This window comes from Ips typographus, linkage group LG4, assembly GCF_016097725.1.
Source record: "Ips typographus isolate SLU linkage group LG4, UJ_Ityp_2.0, whole genome shotgun sequence".
NCBI classification, from domain to species: Eukaryota; Metazoa; Arthropoda; class Insecta; order Coleoptera; family Curculionidae; genus Ips; species Ips typographus.
In genome coordinates, this window is record NC_138425.1 from 1,619,314 (window position 1) to 1,640,555 (window position 21,242).

General features: G+C 36.4%; 2 protein-coding genes and 2 long non-coding RNA genes across 7 annotated transcripts; 3 read left to right on the forward strand and 1 right to left on the reverse strand.

The window, feature by feature from the left end:
* Window positions 1-66: 66 nt before the first annotated feature.
* On the forward strand, window positions 67-20,681 carry mys (position-specific antigen beta subunit myospheroid). 2 transcript variants are annotated; one of them, XM_081979346.1, is made up of 14 exons: window positions 67-285; window positions 1,459-1,624; window positions 1,686-1,992; window positions 2,049-2,277; window positions 2,392-2,476; window positions 3,489-3,659; window positions 6,122-6,505; window positions 6,565-6,732; window positions 6,792-7,025; window positions 7,080-7,367; window positions 7,418-7,556; window positions 19,326-19,459; window positions 19,775-19,927; window positions 19,981-20,681. In XM_081979346.1, the coding sequence occupies exons 2-14, from the start codon at window positions 1,466-1,468 to the stop codon at window positions 20,047-20,049; spliced, it is 2,520 nt and encodes an 839-aa protein (XP_081835472.1). In that variant the 5' UTR covers window positions 67-285; window positions 1,459-1,465; the 3' UTR covers window positions 20,050-20,681. The 2 variants fall into 2 exon arrangements, with proteins under 2 accessions (XP_081835472.1, XP_081835471.1); XM_081979345.1 differs by lacking the exon at window positions 2,392-2,476 and adding an exon at window positions 2,896-2,980.
* On the reverse strand, window positions 10,509-17,143 carry LOC145728823 (equilibrative nucleoside transporter 1-like). Of its 3 annotated transcripts, none has more exons than XM_081979361.1 (9): window positions 17,008-17,143; window positions 15,005-15,207; window positions 12,008-12,284; window positions 11,902-11,952; window positions 11,674-11,853; window positions 11,330-11,614; window positions 11,191-11,276; window positions 10,941-11,137; window positions 10,509-10,886 (listed from the first exon to the last, which is right to left on the reverse strand). In XM_081979361.1, exons 2-9 carry the CDS (start codon window positions 15,116-15,118, stop codon window positions 10,766-10,768), a joined length of 1,311 nt encoding a protein of 436 aa, XP_081835487.1. In that variant the 5' UTR covers window positions 15,119-15,207; window positions 17,008-17,143; the 3' UTR covers window positions 10,509-10,765. The 3 variants fall into 3 exon arrangements, with proteins under 3 accessions (XP_081835487.1, XP_081835486.1, XP_081835488.1); XM_081979360.1 differs by lacking the exon at window positions 17,008-17,143 and adding an exon at window positions 16,205-16,416; XM_081979362.1 differs by lacking the exon at window positions 17,008-17,143 and adding an exon at window positions 16,241-16,415.
* Window positions 13,652-15,209, forward strand: LOC145728843 (uncharacterized). The gene is made up of 3 exons (XR_014178178.1): window positions 13,652-13,774; window positions 14,306-14,834; window positions 14,886-15,209. It is a non-coding gene; the product is annotated as an uncharacterized LOC145728843 (long non-coding RNA).
* LOC145728841 (uncharacterized) lies at window positions 15,412-16,981 on the forward strand. The gene is made up of 2 exons (XR_014178176.1): window positions 15,412-16,081; window positions 16,135-16,981. It is a non-coding gene; the product is annotated as an uncharacterized LOC145728841 (long non-coding RNA).
* Window positions 20,682-21,242: the final 561 nt, after the last annotated feature.

The window sequence follows — 21,242 nt, forward strand, 5'->3', positions numbered from 1 at the left end:
CGTGATCAACTAAAAATGTCACCCCGATCATTTGATTAAAAGTTGACAAGGAGCTCCCAGAGAGGTGTTGGGGGCTATTCAATTTCATTTCATATTTCATGTAATTTTAATATTTCTATGTGGGTTTATTTTTAAAGGAATGGTAATGACCTAATGAGTACGATTTAATAAAAAAAATCGTAGTAAAACACGGGCGGGCCTAAGGCCGTGAACTGGAATCATCTGTGATGTGCGCTGAGTTTATAAGTTCTCTAGTTTATCTTATCCTTATCTCTGATTACATAGGTGAGTAATAGCCACTGCTATTTATAGCTAATTTGGTAATCCTATAACAAATCAAACTATAAAAAGCCTCTTATCTGTTTCCAAAGAGCCCTTTCCTCTGTATCTTTGTTATCGCCCCTGCATTTAAGGGCAGAGTCCTGTAAATACATTCAAGAAATCACTTGGCTAAATATAGGCAACATAATTATAATCTCAAGGAAAACCAGGCATCTAGGCCACTTGCAATAGATAAAATCTTCTTACTATGAATGTTTTATGAAAATTTACTAAAATTTCAACAGTTTAGGTTTTTTTAACAATGGGGGTAGTGTTAAACTTACAAGGGAAGAAACATGTGGCACCCCAGTTTCATTTGCATGTCTTAAATATGCGGGGGCGTTATACAATTTCAGTTTACAACACAACCAATCATTAACCTGTTTTATTTGAATGTTTTGGTCTGTTTGCTGTTTTGCAATTGAGGCTTATTAGTAGTTTAAATGAATGCTTAAATATGTAAGAAAAGTATTGTGAAATCAGTTCTTGCTTAGTTTTAATTTGTTGTTCTAGTGATTTATTGTAATTAGCTATTTTTTTTTTCTTTACATTATTGTTGTACAGATGAACTTAGTTTTAAAAACCATTTTGAATCTATTTTTTTAGGAAAGTTGTGTTTTATAGTTTCCAAATCAATCAAAATTCTTTTTATTTTTACTGTTTTACTTGTTTTGATGGGCAAGTACTGTTATTTAATTCCTGGTAAATCTCTAGACTATAAAATGGCTTGTACTGCAGCCTTATCCTTATATAGCAGTTGTGTGAATTCTAATGGGTGCCAATGACCCTTAATCATTTACCTTCCCAGTTTATCCATCTTTTTTTCTCTTAATCAGTTTTGTTTACTTTTGTGCCTAAGAGGTAGAGACAGTCTGATTACCATATAACATAGTGATGTCATTTTATTTGAAATTTCTTACCTAGAACTTTAGAAGTGACTCATATTGAATTAACTGGCTGCAATATGATTTCATCTCAAGTAGTGTATCACCCTTCCAAATTTAACATATATCTCAAAGGTTAGGATGTTTTTAAAGATTATTCTACCTCAGCTTGGGTTGACGTAAATTTATTATGTTTGTGAGTTAATATTTGCATTAACAATGCTTAATTAATCTTTTTTTCTTTATTTTACAGTCTCATAATGGAGAACAGCCCAAAATACGTGTTTTTCAGCCTCGTGCTTGTATCGGCAGTGTTTGGTCAAATTCCTCAAAGGTTCACCGCCCAAAATCCTTGCACGTCTAAAGGCACGTGCCAGGAATGCATTCAAACTCCTTCCTGCGCTTGGTGTTACGATCCCGTAAGTTTTTCACTATTTAACCACTAATTCAAGTCGGTTAACCTATTTTTTATGGCAACAGCAATTTACCGGCAGCGCAAGATGTTTCCAGCCCTCCTTCCCCCTTTCATCCAAAGAGGAACAGTGTAAAGAAGAGTACACCCACAATCCCGATAATTTGATGAGCGTTTTATCAAACTTGGAACTGTCAAAAGCCAAACATGGCGTCGCGGACGGTAAATATCACCTGTCGGTCGGTTTCGAGGGCAATTACAGCCAATCGGAAAGTTGGGAGTCCAAGGGGTCTGATATTTATGGACACAACGGTCAGAGTCAAGGTCAGGTCGTCCAGGTGGCGCCCCAAAGGATCAGCTTAAAGTTGCGAGCCAGTAAGACATTTTTTAGCTAATTTTCTTTATGGGTTTTTTGATTTATTGTCGTCCAGGACAATCCTACAGTATCATCATGAGTTACACCCAAGCCGAAGACTATCCAGTCGATTTGTATTACCTTATGGACCTGAGCAGGTCTATGTTTGACGACAAGGAGAAACTGTCATCTTTAGGAGATCAGTTGGCGGAAACTATGCAAAGAGTGACTTCAAACTTTACCTTAGGGTTTGGTAGTTTTGTGGATAAAGTGGTGATGCCTTACGTTAGTACATTACCAGAAAAGTAAGTGTCTTTCTTGTATTGATTTTATAAAAACCATATTTTGCTCTATTTGGGTGTGGAATAAGTAGCAGTGTTGTACTGTCCAGTTTTCGTCCACCGTATTTGTTTATCTAGGTTGATAAGACCCTGTGATGTCTGCGTGGCTCCCTACGGATTTCACCATCATATGAGCTTGAGCACTAATACTAATACGTTTGCGGTAGGTCTTCCCCGTTTAGATTGTTTATTTTGTAAAGGGTCGTCATTCTGTTTATGTGTTCCATAAATCACTATCACTCTTATAGTTTTGTATTTAGTGTCGTGCATGTCGATCGCGTATTTGTTGTCTACATTTTATCTTGTATACAATAACCTGACTGTTATCTTAGAGCGAGTAGTGAAGTGGGAAATGTGAAAGAGCATGAATGCATGTCGGGTCAGGATTTGGTTCCTTTTGAAGCTTGGAAGCGAGGAATGGTTCTCTTAGCTCGGTGGACCTATTTTTTCAGAATAAAGCCCCAAAAAGACACTTGAATCAACATTCTATTTCTTTAGTCAATTTAGTAATTTATTAGAGTAGAAAAATGAGTGATTAATGTTTGCATCTTGATGTTAGTTAGTCTTGTTTATGGTTTGTAGTTTAGAGCACCCTTGCGATGAATGCGCTGCTCCCTACGGCTACAAGCACATGATGACTTTGTCTCAAAACACCCCCGAATTTTCAGTAAGTGAATGCGTCAGCAATCATACTTTTTAACTGTATACTGACTTTTACTTTCCAAGTTGTTCGTTTAGCATTGTTTTACTGCACTAAAGTTTTTTTTTTTTTTGGAATGGACTAATGTTTAATAGCTTCGTAGCGGGCTGCGTTCCAGCTTTGTGGTGGTTGTTGACTGACTCATTTATGTAAATGTTACAATTTGTATTTGCTTGTCTTACTAAAAGGTAATTTTGATTTCAGGGCATTATTGTTTTGACCTAACATATCTAAAATGAATGTTATTAATTTACATGCACTCTGTATATACCATCGTACTAATGCAGTTAAGTCTGTAAACCGTGAGAGTGCTTACAACAATCAAAAACCGTTAGTTATATCACGTGATTGACAAGTTTGTTCTTGTAAACAGTTTCTCACAGTTTACTAGACTGATTTTGAGTTTTAACCTGAAATTAACACTCCAATTGAATAACTCTTGCCTAGTTTACTGACAGTCTGGTATTTTCTCTAGCGTATGGTAAAGCACGCTAACGTGTCCGGTAATTTGGACGCTCCTGAAGGAGGTTTTGACGCCATTATGCAAGCCGTGGTGTGTCGTAACCAAATCGGATGGAGAGAAAGGGCGAGAAGGTTGTTAGTGTTCAGTACTGATGCCAGTTTCCATTATGCTGGTGATGGAAAGGTTGGTAGCTAACTCTTAAGCTTGGTTCACATGAATCCGGAACATTCGCGGACAGCGGCTGTCCGTCTATCCGGACCGGATTGCATATTTTGATATTTTCCGCGCGTAAACGTCGTAATCATGACATTCATGACAGGAACAGGAAACAAAACAGAAACAGCAAAGCAAATATGTCCGTGGAGATGAACAAAAACGATTTTAACACTACGCTAATTGATTTTGTCCAAAGTTACCCCATTTTGTGGGATTCTAAGCACCCTCAACACAAGGATAATAATGCCTTGAAGAAGGCTTGGCTTCAGATTGCCAATCGAATGAAAACAATAGGTATTCGGTACAGTCAGAGAGAAAAGCGCTGTCAAAGTTTGAACTGCCAGAAACACAGTTTGAAAAGACAGTCAGCGACAAAATCGTCTGTTAAACTCACTTGGAGTGAGAAAATGACAGTTTTAAGCACATTTTTGGAATCCTCATTAAGTTTCCTATCTACTAACTTAAAAAAACACTAAAAAATTGAGTATAGTCAGTTTGAAAAACAGTGTCAAAGTTTGAACTGCCAGAAACACAGTTTGAAAGGACAGTCAGAGACAAAATCGCCTGTAAAACCCATTTGTGGTGTGAAAATCACAGTTTTAAGCACATTTTTGGAATCCTCATTAAATTTCCTATCCAATAGTCTAAAAAAACACTAAAAAATCGAGTATAGTCGGTTAGAAAAACAGTGTCAAAATTTGAACTGCTAGAAACACAGTTTGAAAGGACAGTCAGAGACAAAATCGCCTATAAAACCCACTTGGAGTGAGAAAATGACAGTTTTAAGCACATTTTTGGAATCCTCGTTAAATTTCCTATTGAGTTACTTGGAAAAACCGTATAAAATGTGGTACAGTCTGGGAGAAAAGCAGTGTCAAATTTTGAACTAAAAGAAACACAGTTTGGAAGGACAGTCAGAGACAAAATGGCTGGTAAAACCCACTTCTAGTGAGAAAATGTTTGATTTAAGTACATTTTTGGAATCCTCATTAAATTTCCTATTCAATAGCCAAAAAAAAACAAAAAACATATCGGTACAGTCATGGTGAAAAATGGTGTCAAAGTTTGAATTGTTAGAAACACAGTTTGAAAGAACAGTCAAGGACAAAATCGCCTGTAAAACCCACTTGGAATGAGAAAATGACAGTTTTAAGCACATTTTTGGAATCCTCATTAAATTTCCTATCCACTAACCTAAAAAAACACTACCAAATTGAGTACAGTCAGAGAGAAAAACAGTGTCAAATTTTGAACTAACAGAAACATAGTTTGAAAGGACAGTCAAGGACAAAATCGCCTGTAAAACCCATTTGTAGTGTGAAAATTATAGTTTTAAGCACATTTTTGGAATCCTCATTAAATTTCCTATCCACTAACCTAAAAAAACACTACCAAATTGAGTACAGTCAGAGAGAAAAACAGTGTCAAGTTTGAACTAACAGAAACACAATTTGAAAGGACAGTCAAGGACAAAATCGCCTGTAAAACCCATTTGTGGTGTGAAAATGACAGTTTTAAGCACATTTTTGGAATCCTTATTAAATTTCCTATCCAATAGCCTAAAAAAATATCACTAAATTCGGTACAATCAGGGAGAAAAGTGCTGCCAAAGTTTGAAAACCCAGTCAGCGACAAAATCGTCTGTTAAACTCACTTGGAGTGAGAAAATGACAGTTTTAAGCACATTTTTGGAATCCTCATTAAATTTCCTATCCACTAACCTAAAAAAAACACTACCAAATTGAGTACAGTCAGAGAGAAAAACAGTGTCTAAGTTTGAACTAACAGAAACACAGTTTTAAAGGACAGTCAAGGACAAAATCGCCTGTAAAACCCATTTGTGGTGTGAAAATGACAGTTTTAAGCACATTTTTGGAATCCTCATTAAATTTCCTATTCAATAGTCTAAAAAAACATTAAAAAATCGAGTATAGTCAGTTAGAAAAACGGTGTCAAAATTTGAACTCCTAGAAACATAGTTTGAAAGGACAGTCAAGGACAAAATCGCCTTGTAAAACCCATTTGTGGAGTGAAAATGACAGTTTTAAGCACATTTTTGGAATCCTCATTAAATTTCCTATCCAATAGCCTAAAAAATATCACTAAATTCGGTACAGTCAGGGAGAAAAGTGCTGCCAAAGTTTGAAAACATAGTCAGCGACAAAATCGTCTGTTAAACTCACTTGGAGTGAGAAAATGACAGTTTTAAGCACATTTTTGGAATACTCATTAAATTTCCTATCTACTAACCTAAAAAAACACTACCAAATTGGGTACAGTCAGAGAGAAAAACAGTGTCAAAGTTTGAACTAACAGAAAGAAGAGTTTTCCGTGCGTAAAAAGCATTCATTCCGCACGTTCCGCACCCCGCGCTGCGTTATAATTCCGGATACATGAGAACCGAGCTTTACAGTCCTATCTTTTTTTAGTTGGGCGGTATCGTAAAACCTAACGACGGCAGCTGTCACCTGTCAGAAGGTTACTACACCGAGTCGTCCTACCAAGACTATCCGTCAATCGAACAAATCAATTTGGCGGTGAAAAAGAATTCAATCAACGTAATTTTCGCGGTAACCCACAACACTTTGGGCGTCTACGACCAACTGGCCAAACACATAGAAGGCGCGTCCGTAGCCAAACTGGAAAAGGACAGTTCCAACATTGTGGAGCTGATCAAAGAGCAATACGAGCAGATTTCGTCTTCGGTGGAAATGAAGCACAACGCGTCGAGTGCGGTCAGCATTCGTTTTTTCACCAAGTGTCTGAACGCTACCGGGGCTTTGGTCAACACGAATAAGTGCGGGAACATCAAAGTATGTTAATAATTTCCGTAAAAATTTTGAACTTCTTTTATTAATGTGTGACTTTACAGGTGGGTGATGTAATCAACTTTAAAGTTGATATTGAAGTGCTAAAATGCCCAAAAGAACGCAAAGACCGTTTCCAGACAATACAAATCTATCCGGTAGGTATTAACGAAAGTCTGATCATCGATTTGGAGATGTTGTGCGAGTGTGACTGCGAAAAACCCGGCGATAAGGTTTGTTCTCTCTTAAAGTGGTCAGAAAATCATTTATTAGACATTTTTTATTCAAACAGTACTATCAAGAGAACGCCCCAGCTTGTCACGGTCATGGCACCTACAAATGCGGTATTTGCGTGTGTAATCCCGGTGCTTTCGGCAGGCACTGTGAATGTAACGCCGATGAAATCTCTAAATTGCCTAAAACTATTGGTTGCGTACCACCTAACAGCACCACCGGTCTGGAGTGCTCTGGAAAAGGCACATGCGTCTGCGGACGGTGCGAATGCGAACCTAGAGGACCGAACGAGGTATTTCTTCAATTTTTTGCACCACCTTAGCGGTTAATTTGTTGGATTTTAAAGCGAATTTACGGCGATTATTGCGAATGCGACAACTTCAGCTGCGAAAGACACATGGGCGAGTTGTGCAGCGGCGAAACCCACGGCACTTGCGATTGTGGCGTTTGCCGTTGCAAACCCGGTTGGACCGGACCAAATTGCGCCTGTATGGAGTCCACTGCCGGATGTTATCCTCCCGACGTCATTGGTGGAGAGATTTGTTCCGGTCACGGCACTTGCGTGTGTGGCGCGTGCGTCTGCGAGGACACTCTAGAATCGCGGTACTCTGGAAAGTTTTGCGAAAAGTGTCCTGTAAGTTTAATGTTTTTGATTGCACGGGTTTTAATTAAAAAAAATTCCAGACCTGTCCGGATAGATGTCTGGAATTCAGGGACTGCGTTCAGTGCCAAATGTACAAAACTGGACCACTTAAGGAGCCAGAATTGTGCAGTGCAAACTGTACTCAGGTTCCCGTGCCAGTGGGCGAACCCAAAGTTGAAGGTAAATTGTTTAATTAGTTTTTCTACTTCTACAAGGATATTGGTTCATTCCTAGAACAGATAAGTAGACAATTGCCTACGAATATACAGGATGGTCCAGTTTTAAGTGTCAATAATACACCATTTGATAGCATCAAAAAATAAGTTGACTTGTCATTTTTCTGAAAAACGTTTCCTAAGGAAAATACAGTCCTCCAAATTTCAATTTAAAAAATCGTTTTATAGTTTAAAACTGAACATTCACAAGACTTGTGAAAGTCCAAATTTGTACTGAATAGTATAAAAACTTTTTTACTACTAGGAATGGTCTTATGATTCGCTTTTTCAGACTGCCATCCTGGTTGAGTGTCTGAAACTGGCATTCAAGAACTAAAAAATGTCCGGAAATCAAGACAAAAATTGTATTGTGCATGAAACTCGTTTTTTACTACTAAAAATAATATAAAAGTTGACTTTTAATGCTAGAACTGACTTTACTAGGACTAAAGAGAGTCCAAAGTATATTTTCAAGACTTTAATTGGTGTACAACTCAATTTTCTGGACTGGACACCAAGTCTAGAAGTAAATTAAATTTTCGGACTATTTTATTTCTAAAAATTAGTTCTCAAGACTATTATTGTAGTATTTGGTACCAAAATTTTGTACTGAAGAAACTTGACTTTTGGAAATAGTCTTAAACTCGATTTTTCAGTCTTAAAAAGCATTAAAAACAGTCTGAATTTCTTAGAGGTGCTACAATTTATTGCACCTATGAGTGTAGAAGTCAATTTAATAGTGAAGAAGCTTGAAATAACATTTTCAAGACTATGGTCAGTGGACACACTGGCTTTTAGGCCTGATAAGTTAAAAACTTTGTAAAGATAGTCTTGAAACTCGATTTGAGGCACTGAAAACAGCCTTAAAACACTAAAAACAGTCTAGTTTATTAAGAAATACCCGAATTTTTAGCACTGAGGTGTCTAGAAGTCAATATAATAGTGACAAAGCTTGGAATGCCATTTTAAGTCTATGAAGAATGTAAAAATTGTTTTTTAAGTTTGCTATGTCAATAACTTGGTGAAGATAGTCTTGAAACTCGATTTTCCAAGCTGAAAGCAGTTTTGAAGCACTAAAAATAGTCCAGAATTCGAAGAAAATGAAAAGCAAAGTAAAAAGCACGAAAAGTTCGTTTTCAAGACAATTTTCATGAATCTAATGTTAATGTCCTGCATCTAAGACTATTTTCAAGGCTAAAATATTGAAATTTGTCTTCAAATTATGAAAACTTACTTCAAATGCAAATTTTAAGCTTCTGATGTCACTTTTCATTAGTTCAGTCACATTTAGGGGTTCAAGTCAATTTTTAAGGTTTAAATGTATGAATTTGTAGTAACAAATTCTTGAAAAAGTAGTTTTTATGTCTACAAGTCAATTTTTAGTATTAAAGTCTCTCGATTTGCATGAAAACTGGTTACAAACACAATTTTTAAGCTTCTGAAATGTTTATCTTTTTTAATTCAATTTTCAAAACTAAAGTCTTTTAGTTTGTCTGGAAATTATGAAAACTGGCTACAATAATATTTTTTAAACTTCTTAAGTGAATTTTCCGTTTCCAAGACAATTTTTAAGTTGGGTTGGGTTAGTTTTGGGTCTTTGACCGTAATAACGTGTAATAAAGTGCTTGTTCCAAATTTGATCAATATTGCTCCAACGGTCTGACAGTAATGACACAAAAAAAACGATTTTTTAAACAAAAATTTGACGGACTGTATTTTCCTTAGGACTTCCTAACTTATTTTTTAATTGGCTATGGATTGGTGAATTATTGACATTTAAAACTGGACCACCCTGTAGAATTCTAGACTTTGCGCAACTGTGCGATATGAAATAGACCAATTACAGCTATTCTTGAACGTAAACAAAATAATTCTTCTGTCAGTCATACTCACTGACAGTTGGCATCAAAACAATGCATTTTGGCTTGAAGAATAAAAACATCTACTATATTATATGATAAAGCAAATGATACAAACTTTACAATGAATCAAATCCATTCAACACCTTAACCTAAAAGACTAAGTTTTTTTTAATGAAATTGATGTTAAATTGTTTATTTAACTTAGTTCTACCCCAAAAAAGGTGGATGAAGCGGTTTTTTGGGAAAAGAATCGTAAAAAAACGCTTTTAAAGTAGTCAGGTTACACCAAGTTTAGGAAAAATGTCTCCCCCTTTCTACTGGAAATGTGCAACATTGCCAAACCGAAGGTTCAAGAAAACGATATAAGACGTTTAACGTGAACGGTTTAATCGTTAAAAAGCTTAAAAATTAGTAAATTAAATAAGTATTTTTAGTTTTTACATGCAAAGTGACACTTTAGTGTCCGATTAGTACAAGGGGCAATATTTCTTTTTTGTAAATGTATTGAAAAAGATGCATGGCTAACCTAAGTGCTAACCATAGTGACCGATTCATATATGTAGCAACAGTTATTAAGATCTCAAAAAGAGAAAAAATAGGGAAAACTTCCATTTTAAGAAATTAAAAATCAATTTTTAGAATGGCTACTAATTTTGAACAGAAAAGCAGTTCTGTTTGACAATGTTGCTAACAATCACGCTGGTGGTGCTGGTACCCATCCAAAACAAGTCATGTTTCGTATGGAGAATGCCATAAAAAAGGAAATAACGTGAAAATATGACATTTTTCTTTGCGAAAGTGATTCATCCACCCTTATTTTGGTAAAAATAAACAATCTGACATCAATTTCATCAAAAAAGAACTAAAAATACGATGGCACCTAAATCTCACAAATTATAGTGTGGAACCACGTGAAACTATAAAGCTCACTAATCTCGGTGCTAATTTTTAATTCGCACACTTTTCATATCGCAAGTAAGGATTTTGTCTGGAATTTATTGTGTGGGTGCATTTTAGGATGATAATTACCTGGAAAAATCAACCATTTTACAAGCTTTTGAATAACCTAGTATTTATTTTGCGTCTGATACAGCTTAGAACGTAATATGTGCAGTAATACTTTAATACTCTCCGTGTGTTGAGACTCGTACACCAAAAAATGGTGATTATTAAGAACGGATATAAATTTGTTTGATTAAAATATTGAATTGAGTAGTTAACTGTTTATATAAGTCACTTTCTAATAGTAAAAAGTGGTGTAGTTTTGTGGATTATCCCACACAAACAAACGGTAAATACAGTTCACTAAATCTTAAATATCTATCACTATAAAGACCACCATTAGACTTAAAAAGGAACTAATAGCCACCGCAAATACTGACGCTATCACAACCATCACAGACACCGAAGTTCGTTCCTCTTCGGTCGCAACTCTGCAAAAGTTTGATTTAACCAATTTGAACCGTTAAAAAAGCAATTTGACATACATTTTTGGTATAAGAGTGACACACAAATTGATCAAATAGCCATTGGTGAAAAAGAATGCCATCGTGAACATGATGTACGCCACGTCATTGAACAGAACGGGTAAGCGTCTTCTAGGCTGAGCGTTCGAGAGCACCAGCAACGGTAGAAAGCTCAACCGAAGCAAGGACACGGCCATAATCACCAACTGGTTATTTGGCTGCAAGTGAGTCGTTTTACTACAAGTTGATTGCCAAAGAAATAGTAGCTCACCTGTTTGAATTTGGCTGCCAGAACGCGACCAATCAAATCGCACAAACTGGCCACCAAAAAAGTTATCACAGGCACGAAGTACATTTCTGAAATTTGCTGTCATTGTGGCACTGAAAGTGGGAAAGTTTGTAAAACTTACCAACCCAAGCGTCTTCGGTTTTCCCCGTGCTTTCGCATGCCACCACCAGCGACATGAAACCGGGGTAAACGATGGCAGTGCTACCAACCACGATAATCAAAGAGCTGACGCACATTTTAGCCATGTGCGATGACTGTTTAATTTTTTTCCATATCCTGGGGAAGAATTTCCGGTGCTCAAAAGTCACCTCAATTCTTGCCTCGTTGCCCACGTTGTAAATAAAGTATTGGGCGTTACGTTTTGAAAACCAATAAATCACGATAGTGATCAACACCAAGAAGGTACCTGGTAAATGTATGTTTTTTTGGTTCGAGATTAATTAGGCTGAATTGAGGATGATTTACCAATACTGAAAAAAATGTAACCTCCCTGAACTGGATGCTCGGTTAGGGTAATGGTGATGATTTGAGCTACGGCGGAAATAACTCCACATAAAGCCTGACCGGTCAACAGAGCACTAAAATACTCGGAAGGAAACTTGCGCACCATCTCGAATAAGCTGACCAAAATAACAGCACTGCAAACTGAATAAAACCAAAAAATCTAGTACTGTCCTCGAGTTGGTTACTTACCACCCAGAAAACAGGCAATGCACATCACAATAAAGAAGAACGCCACTTGGACTGTAACATAAAAAACCAATTAAACACTAAAAGAGTAATACACACCAAGACTTACAAGTGTCCGTTATCAGTTTGCAAAACACTAAATTAACCAAATAGAACACTAGGGTGCACAACAGTGAGGCAAAGATTCGTTTGTCTGGTGGCGGCAACCGTTTGGAGTAGGCAGCAATCAGAATAACGAAAATGATTAGAGTGGATTGGGACACTATGTAGTAGGACACGGGAAAAATCGCCTGGAGTGCGTTTCGTTCCATGGGCGGGCCAGGACCCAAATTGGGATCATCTCGGTCTGCGGAACTGCCCATGAACCGGAATTTAAACATCCAGTACTGCAAAAAGTTTTTTAGAGGATAAATAGTATATTATGTTATTAGGCGTAGAAAGAGGCGATTATCGCTTTCAATGTCCGTGTAACGTATACTATTTTTTTTTTCAAGCGGCATGTATACAGGGTGTATGGATTTGCGGTGTTTTGACCGGAAAACCCAATTTGTTGGCTAGTTAGGATAATACTAGCAGACATAATTTGGTCAATCATTTTAACACAATCTTGTAAATTCAACTTTTTCATTAGGCATGATAAACCATACTGATTTTTCATGTTGGTTTGCTTTATTCCTTGCATTACAAACTTTTTATATTCACAACACAGTTAACATAAATTAAAATATCAATTAATAGAAAAATGTAACTAATATTACACATTTTCTTTGTCGGTCAGTTTAAATGAAATTCCTGCCCCTTTACTTCATGGTCTACATTTAAAGTAGGTTGTTGTTGTGGGTTTGTTGAAATTACTGGTTCTCTTATATCATCTGTGGTATTGTTCTCCATTGGTATTAAATTACAATCATTTACATCCAGAATTTTCATTGCTGTCATTTTTATTTCTTAAAGAATCGTCACTGTAGCCTTCTGCTATAGTTGTAGACCTCCAACCACCGTGTCTTTTCAATGACCATTATCTACAAGAAGAGTTGCAGAGGTTCGGCGAAGGCAGTGACCAGTATATTCTTTGACATCAGCCAATTTCAAAAACAACGCTATTTCCTTGGGAATACTTGAGATTTTGTGAATACCCATTACAACTCTGTGGCAAACTCCATTTTGATGTTTAATGAAAAAACGATCTGTATCAATAACATCTGGACGAAGAGACAAGTATTTTTTACAAATATTTATGTAAAATTCTCCAACAATTGTAAATGTTCTGGGCCAGAATTAATTTTTCCATGTATTCAATATCTTGAATTCTCAAGTTTACCAGTTCATTACATCGACATGCCCCTGATATGCCATATATTAAAATAACCTAAAAATGTTGAATATAGGTATTAAAAAAAATCATAAATTCATTTTTGTTTCGGATATTACCTTCATGGCTAAGTACTTTTTGTCAGGTGCTTCTGTTAAAAAAGTGTCTACTTGGTTCTTGGTGAAAGTTTTAGACTTTTTAGCTGCATAGTTTTCACTTTTTCGCTTTAAAAATGCTTACTGTCTTTAATATTTAGCTCAGCTTTTAGCATGGAATATTGCGCCCACATTGTCGAACTCTTCAATGATTTACTTAAATGGGCAAAATAGGCCAATACAACATTTTCGGTAAAATTGCCCAAGTGGTGAATTTATTGTACGCTCGTTCATGCATTTCGTGGGACCTGCCAGGAATCAAATTATTTAGCGTATTTGACGCTATTGCTGCTAAAGCAGGTGGTGTACAACTTATTTTATCACTATCACTCATCTCGGCGATTTAGGTCGCTTTACGGCTTCACTGAAACTTTATTTGACAATACAACAACGCAATTAGTAGGGTTAGGTTTTATTTTGTGTGTGTTGTGGTTACGATGGCCACTCGTCAATGAGACGTTCAGCCAGTTTAACAGCGCGATTACGCGATACACGATTACTAAAGTTCCGCGGAAGAGGCACTTGCGTGCGTCTGAGAAACTCTCATCCCTCCCGCTTGCAGAATTTTACAAAAAATACTAATATGTATACACAAAAAAGTCTAAGAGCGATTAAGGGCACGATCCGAATAAAAGATATAGTCATTCCTCGTGGAAACTATAACCATCACTGTCACATCCACGTGGTCTTCTCCTAGATTTTCATCCTTTCCGCCTCTAGGAAGTGCACCGCACAAGACAATTCCCCGTAGACTTTTAGGAATCGACGCTTCCACTCAGAGGTCCCACCATCTCCACTCGATCGGCTGCGGAATTTGGTCGTCAACCTCAAATTTCCCTGAACACCGCTTCAAGAAACGTGGTTTCTTAGCGACAAAAAAATGGCGCCCACGAAACAGACGTGCGATACGTTTCAGGTTGACCATCAAACTCCATGTCAGGTTTTATTTTAATTATTTTGAATTAGTGTGCCATGGACATCACGATTTTTGACAGATGACACAGTGAAAGCGTAATAAACATAGGATGTGTATCGTTTTCTAGCCAGGATAACCGATTAATTCGGACTGGTAAATATACATATATAACGGTTACTGAAAAAATATCATTCTCATAGAACAACGGAGATTTGAAGCCAAAAAACCAGAGCAAATGGCCGATAACATTTTTGAAAGCCTATATTCAAGAACTGCGTTCCGTGTAAATTCGGAGCGCGTAACCCTAATCGACAGATGACGCTAGACAGCCATGATACGCCCTCTGTTAGACAACTTTGGAAATAGCTTCGTATTAGCCGTGTTGTGTCAATCAGTTTTTGTCTTTTTGTGTCAGTCCGTTTGTTTATGTGTTGATTTTGAATTTCACATCACAAATTTAGCCCCGACACCGTCAGGAAAACTGTGTATTTCAGAATAAGAACATGAAAGGATTGTATTGCAGAACCAAGCCCGACAAGCCAATCAAAGCAAAGTAAGTGTTGCATTAATTTCATCCGCTTTTTTCTAAATGCAACGCTTTCAGTCTGGATCAAGTTCTGGACATTTTTTTACCTCCTAGGATATGAAATAGCCTTTCTACGCCGGCAGTAGAGGTACACAATAGGCTTATTTTAGACTAGGCTTGAAAAAAAAAGTACTTACACGACTGGCGGTGATGACGAAATAGTTGGGAATAAAGGTGAGGATACCCAACAAGTAGAACACTCCATAAGTGAGATAGTAGGCACTGTTGATGCCGGGCACAACCAGGTTCATCTTAGTTTTACGATTCTTCTTACGGTCGTTTTCTTAATTATTACTCGCACCTGCGAATCCTTTAAAAACATTTTCGCATGCGGTGGTACCTGGAAAAGATACATTTGATGTGGAATTTTATCCATAGAATGGAGTGTAAATATACAGGTGTGGTAAATCCAAAACCGACCATAAGAAAACCGCGTAACGGACAGAGAAACGTACATTATTGCATGCGCGGGACTAAGACAGAAAACGAAAAAAATATCAAGTAGGCCATATTTTCAGCGCGCTGTTGCCATTATCACTCGAATATAAAATTAATTTTGTCGATGGTATTGAATACTTGGCGTTTGGCAACAGCGCGTTGAAAATACGGCCTACTTGATATTTTTTTCGTTTTCTGTCTTAGTCCGGCGCATGCAATAATTTACGTTTCTCCGTTCGTTACACGGTTTTGGATTTACCACACGTGTATAAGTTTGGTAAATGGTTTATACAGGGTAAATGATAATAATTATCAGAGTTCTGTACTGTAATGTGGCTTTTTTTTGTTACTTTGTCACTACATTTCTGATAAGCTTTTTTATATTGTTTATATTACAAAAGTAGATCGATTTGTGCTAGGTTTTTAAAGTGATAATCAACCAAGACACTTGTAAGATAAACTGTACATATTTGGAATTCACGTAAATCACGAATTGTTGAGTGATAACGCCATCGCTCTTTTCGGTTAGGTTTTTCAAACTTTTTGTAAAGTCTGGACCAACAAACTAATCAATTTGGATAGCTCCCCCTATCCCACTAACTAAAGGACGTTGTAGCTTCATTTTTGAACGATCTAGTTGATCTGTAACAGGATTCACCCTCTTGACCGAGCTCACATAGATAATACCAAAGTGGGTCAAGTGCAACCAAAGCATCAATTGCTGTGGCATATAAATACACAACAGCATCGACGGCGAGTAGTTAATCCAGCTTCAAGTGAGTTCTGAGTCTGTTTGTAATGACGTTTACAAGATAATTTTTTGGTTTAGTTCTGCCTCAGTTAAATTACAACATTTGAGCACAAAAGTTTCTAATATCAACTACATGGGTTTTGGTTACCTGGAGTTGCGTGAGGTGTGGACCATCGTTACTCACTTGTATTTTCGGTAAAAGGACTTAACAACGTGGGACTTAGACGACGATTGTTGTTGCGGCACTGGAAATTTTCAACTCTAATGCATAATTACGATTCTCCGTATCAAATGATTCGCATATTTGCGACACTTTTATTTCAAGAGATTAAGAGATTTGAGCAAACAAACGGAATAGTTCGCATTCCGCAGTGTTAACGGAACGGTTCACTCACCTATACGACTCGTGTTTTTTTTTGTATAAAAACACTGTAGAAGTTTTTAATTGCCCTGGGATAAGTCGTCGATAATAATTTAGATTAAATTCCACGACACCAGATAACGGGCCGATTACACGTAAATATTTGCGATTATTTTGATTTCTTTCAACCAGAAATGTTTTCCCGTCATTTTTTAGGAAAATTACTAGAATCGTTACATAAACGATCATAAATTAAACAAGATCTGTATCTACGACAAGTTAAAATGTTTTTCTAGCGTTTTGTCTCCCAATTAATACAATTTAACCTTCTTTACGTTACGTATTTTTATGTAGTATGCAAATAGACCTGTTTACCTTTACAGATTGTCTTCCCAGTATGTATTACACTGATTACTCCATATTAACGAATATAATCACAGTTATTATAAATTTAGGTGATTAATGCGTGTTTTTCCGGCACTCGCTTTTAAGAACAACTTGAGATACAAATGTGACTAACTAGGTGCTATAGGAATAGTGTTTATAAGTAAAAGATGGTCACCAAACTATCGAAATTATGTCTTACTTACCTAAGTAATTACTAGACGCTTCTAGCAAAAGTAATGCAACTATAACGTGGGTGTTTGTCACTCGTCACCGACTACCAAGATTTGAAATGGTGTTTTAATAAAGTAATCTAGATCTTAAGTATTATATGCAAAAAAGTGATATGTTATCTAGTGCGTCCTTGAATTGTAAGCGGTCTACAGAATTTTTTCTTTCCTGAGTTATATCAACATAGAACAGTTTGATTTTGCGTTTGCGATGACGTCAAAAGCTACGCTAAAATTAGAGTGACTTAGAGCACTAAAATCGTGAAAAAAAGCTAATTAATTATTCTCAAAAAAACATAAAAATATGCAAAAAAAGCTTTAAAAAAGTACTATTTCAGAGATGCAATTTTTTTTGAATTTAAGTTCTAGAATTGAAGCTTTTAAACTGCTTTAGAAGCTTTTAGACTGTTTTGGAAATTTCTGTTCTCAAAATTTGTTTTAACTACTTGAGGAGCATTTGGACAGTTTAAAGAGCACATTGAAGGCTCTGGAATGATTTAGAGGCATTTGGAAACTCTCAGACGATTCTATAATTTTTTGGAAAATTTAGGCAATTTTGATATTTTTTGGAAGCTTCTAGACTATAATTGACGAGCATTTGGATCGTTTAGACTGTTCTAAAAGTTTTTGGAAGCATTTTGTAGTGTTTTGAAATCTTTTTAGATTATTTTAGGAGAAATGAAGGTTCTGGACTGCTTTTAAGGCATTTGAAACCTTGTAGAAGGTTCTAGAAACTTTTGGAACCTTTTAGACTGTCTTGAAATGATTTCAGAGCCTCTAGACTAGATGAAGAGCATTTGGAAGGCTTTCGACTGCTTTAGAAGCATTTTGGAGTTATTTCTGTAGTATTTTAAAACCGTTTTAGACTACTGTAGGACCAATTGGAAGGTTTCTAGACAGTTTAAAAAGCATTGAAGGTTTTTGGACTGTTTTTAAAGCATTTGAAAACTTATGGACTCTTCTAGAAACTTAGGGAGCTTCTAGACTAGTTGAAAATCATTTAGAAGCCTTTAGAGTGTCCTAAAAGCTTTTGTAAGGCTTTCGACTGCTTGGTGAAACATTTTGGGAGTTTCTGCAGTGTTTGTTTTTTGTAAATCGAGATATTTTCCAAAAACTACTTAGATGCACTTTTTACCAACAACACCCTGTACTTTGGTTATTTTTGGGAGTTCAAGGAGGTTTAACCACTCACAAGAAACGTCTTGAATTTCTCTTTTCAGTGGGGTAGAGCAAAAAAATCTATCTAAAAAAATTGCGTACAGGGTGAGCAAAAATAATGACCCACTAACAATTTTGTGCGCACCCTGTATTGAGGTTCAAACGTTACGTAGTTTGGTTTAGTGGTCCATTAAGAACAATTTTGCATTCTTGTAGCTTTTATGTAAATCTAACCGTTTTCGAAATATTAATTCAGGCGGCAGTCAGTATAGTAGGCCAGAAAAAACCAGAAAAACCTTCATTTGGACAAAATTTCGGTGAATAACTTGATTATTTAAAACGTAATGAGTGGAGCTATCACGTGACGTTGAGCGGGCACCGCTAACTTGCCCCGTCTGGCCGCTAGAGGGCGTCAAACTTGATTACCTTTTTTCGGGCATTTTTCTAAATATCTCGAAAACGGTTTGAGTTAGCAGTGTGACATTTTTTTCATGTATGCCTCTCAAAGAGACGCAACTTTCATTAAATATAACATTTTACCGTAAAACGCACCGGTCTACCTTGAAAAATAAAAAACTAGATTTTTTAAATTTTTAAAGGGGGGGGTAACCCTAAAATTTTTTTGGAAAATTTCTGAATTTTGAAATATGTCTTGAACTGCCTTAGTTAAGGTTAATGGTAGAAATGTGACGTAAAGTGTCATTTGTCAAAAATATAATTATTAAGGGTGCCATATCGTGAAAAGTAAAAATGGTCCTAATTTCAAAAGTCAGTGACAAAATGGCGGCAGTTGCATAGGAAAACCGTGTAACGGACAGAGAAACGTAGGTGATTGCATGCGCGGGAGAAAGACAGAAAACGAAAAAAATATCAAGTAGGCCATATTTTAAGCGCGCTGTTGCCGAACGCCGTAAGTAAGTTTGTCGAGGGTATTGAATACTTACGGCGTTTGGCAACAGCGCGCTAAAAGTATGGCCTACTTGATATTTTTTTCGTTTTCTGTCTTTCTCCCGCGCATTCAATTACCTACGTTTCTCTGTTCGTTAAACGGATTTACCACACCTGTATAGGGTTTTGGAATGTTTTTACATTTTTTTAAACTACTTTGAAGCATTTGGAAATTATATTTATTTCAGCCAAAGAAGAAAACAACGAGTACCTGTGCCATTACACCGACGAAGACCACTGTCAATTCACCTACGTTTACTACTACGACAATGAACGAAAACTCCACATTAGGGCGCAACAAGAACGAACCTGCCCTCCCGAGGTACGTTTACTGTTGCAAAATGTATACTTTTGTGTCTGTCTTGAGTGCAATTACACGTGACAGTAATGACAAGTCTACTTGTGTAATTTTAAAATTTACCAGGTTCATCAAACATAAACTACTTTCTTATCAAATCAATTTTTACGATGTTTAATGTGTGTGAATATTCAATGTCGTAATTTTACTTTTTACGTAAAATGGCTTGCCTTAGATACATCACAAAAAGTATCACTTACAATTCTGTCCTTTCTAATGACCGCTATAAAGTAAGTCTTCTAAACCAGCTTTGTATTAACTTACCATTACGTGTTGTAGATCTTCGTCTTGGGTATCGTTTTTGGGGTTATTGCTGCCATCGTGCTGATCGGAATGGCCATCCTATTGTTGTGGAAACTGCTAACCACCATCCACGACCGTCGCGAATTTGCCAAGTTTGAAAAAGAACGTATGATGGCCAAATGGGATACGGTAAACGCATTAATAATCAGTTTCTGTTGGTTCTAATGTTACTCTATTTTTAGGGCGAAAATCCAATTTACAAACAGGCTACTTCCACGTTTAAAAACCCTACTTATGCGGGTAAGGGTTAAGTTTCACTCGAATTAATTTAGGTTTTTGGTTCTCGAATCGCGGAAAATCTCATTTTACTGTTAGCTTAAGGAATTTGTCCGATAATTCATTCTAATAAACTGCCATACGTTTTTTTTGTGAAACTACACACCAATACTGACGATATAGGATTTTTAGTGTCTGGAAAAAGTGTAATACTAGTGATAAAAGAAAAACAATGCGGAATGCAATAATAATGCTTCTTTATTAATTATTAAGCAACTAAATTGTAGGAAAACATTTGCAATCCGCATTGTTTGAAATAGTTTGTTGTAATGTGCCTGATATTATCACGTAAACGTACTGATGTGCCTTTAACGTACCGTAACATTTATACTAAAAAAAAAAAGCTGCACCCGGTAGGTTTAACCGCTTTTATCATCAGACTGAGGGTTAATTTTAACCCGCGGTTAACCTTAAGTGGGTTGTCACGTTAGCGTCTTAAGTGTGTACTTAGTAGATTTATTTTATTAGCTCGAATATAATACACGAAATTATTTTTAACACAAATATATACAAAGATGTTTTAGATTTAGAGAGTAATTATTAATTTTTTTGTTTCGGATTTTTTACACTAACGACAATTTAATAAAGAAATTTATTTGATTGTAAATGACTGTTATTACTGTTTGCCGCTACATAATCGGGAAGAAAATAGTATATTATGTTATTAGGCGTAGAAAGAGGCGATTGAGAAGCACAATAATCTCTTTCTACGTCCGTGTAACGTATACCTACTATTTTTTTTTCAAGCGGCACGCGGGACCTGCCAGGGATCAAATTATTTAGCGTATTTGACGCTATTGCTGCTAAAGCAGGTGATGTACAACTTATTTTATCACTATCACTCATTTCGGCGATTTAGGTCGCTTTACGGCTTCACTGAAACTTTATTTGACAATACAACAACGCAATTAGTAGGGTTAGGTTTTATTTTAATTATTTTGAATTAGTGTGCCATGGACATCACGATTTTTGACAGATGACACAGTGAAAGCGTAATAAGGTAAACGTAGGATGTGTATCGTTTCCTAGCCAGGTTAACCGATTAATTCGGACTGGTAAATATACATATATAACGGTTACTGGAAAAATATCATTCTCATAGAACAACGGAGATTTGAAGTCAGAAAACCAGTGCAAATGGCCGATAACATTTTTGAAAGCCTATTTT

What these genes read in the sequence shown, in the direction of transcription:
- mys (XM_081979346.1), top strand. Translation starts at nt 1,466, where the DNA reads ATGGAGAACAGCCCAAAATACGTGTTTTTCAGCCTCGTGCTTGTATCG. An exon ending in CAGCTTAAAGTTGCGAGCCA is followed by an intron (nt 1,993 to 2,048) that starts GTAAGACATTTT and finishes ATTGTCGTCCAG; the next exon opens with GACAATCCTACAGTATCATC. An exon ending in AACCTAGAGGACCGAACGAG is followed by an intron (nt 7,026 to 7,079) that starts GTATTTCTTCAA and finishes TGGATTTTAAAG; the next exon opens with CGAATTTACGGCGATTATTG.
- LOC145728823 (XM_081979361.1), bottom strand. Translation starts at nt 15,118, where the DNA reads ATGAACCTGGTTGTGCCCGGCATCAACAGTGCCTACTATCTCACTTAT. An exon ending in TCGTCATCACCGCCAGTCGT is followed by an intron (nt 12,285 to 15,004) that starts GTAAGTACTTTT and finishes AACTTTTTGCAG; the next exon opens with TACTGGATGTTTAAATTCCG. An exon ending in TGGCAGCCAAATTCAAACAG is followed by an intron (nt 11,138 to 11,190) that starts GTGAGCTACTAT and finishes ACTCACTTGCAG; the next exon opens with CCAAATAACCAGTTGGTGAT.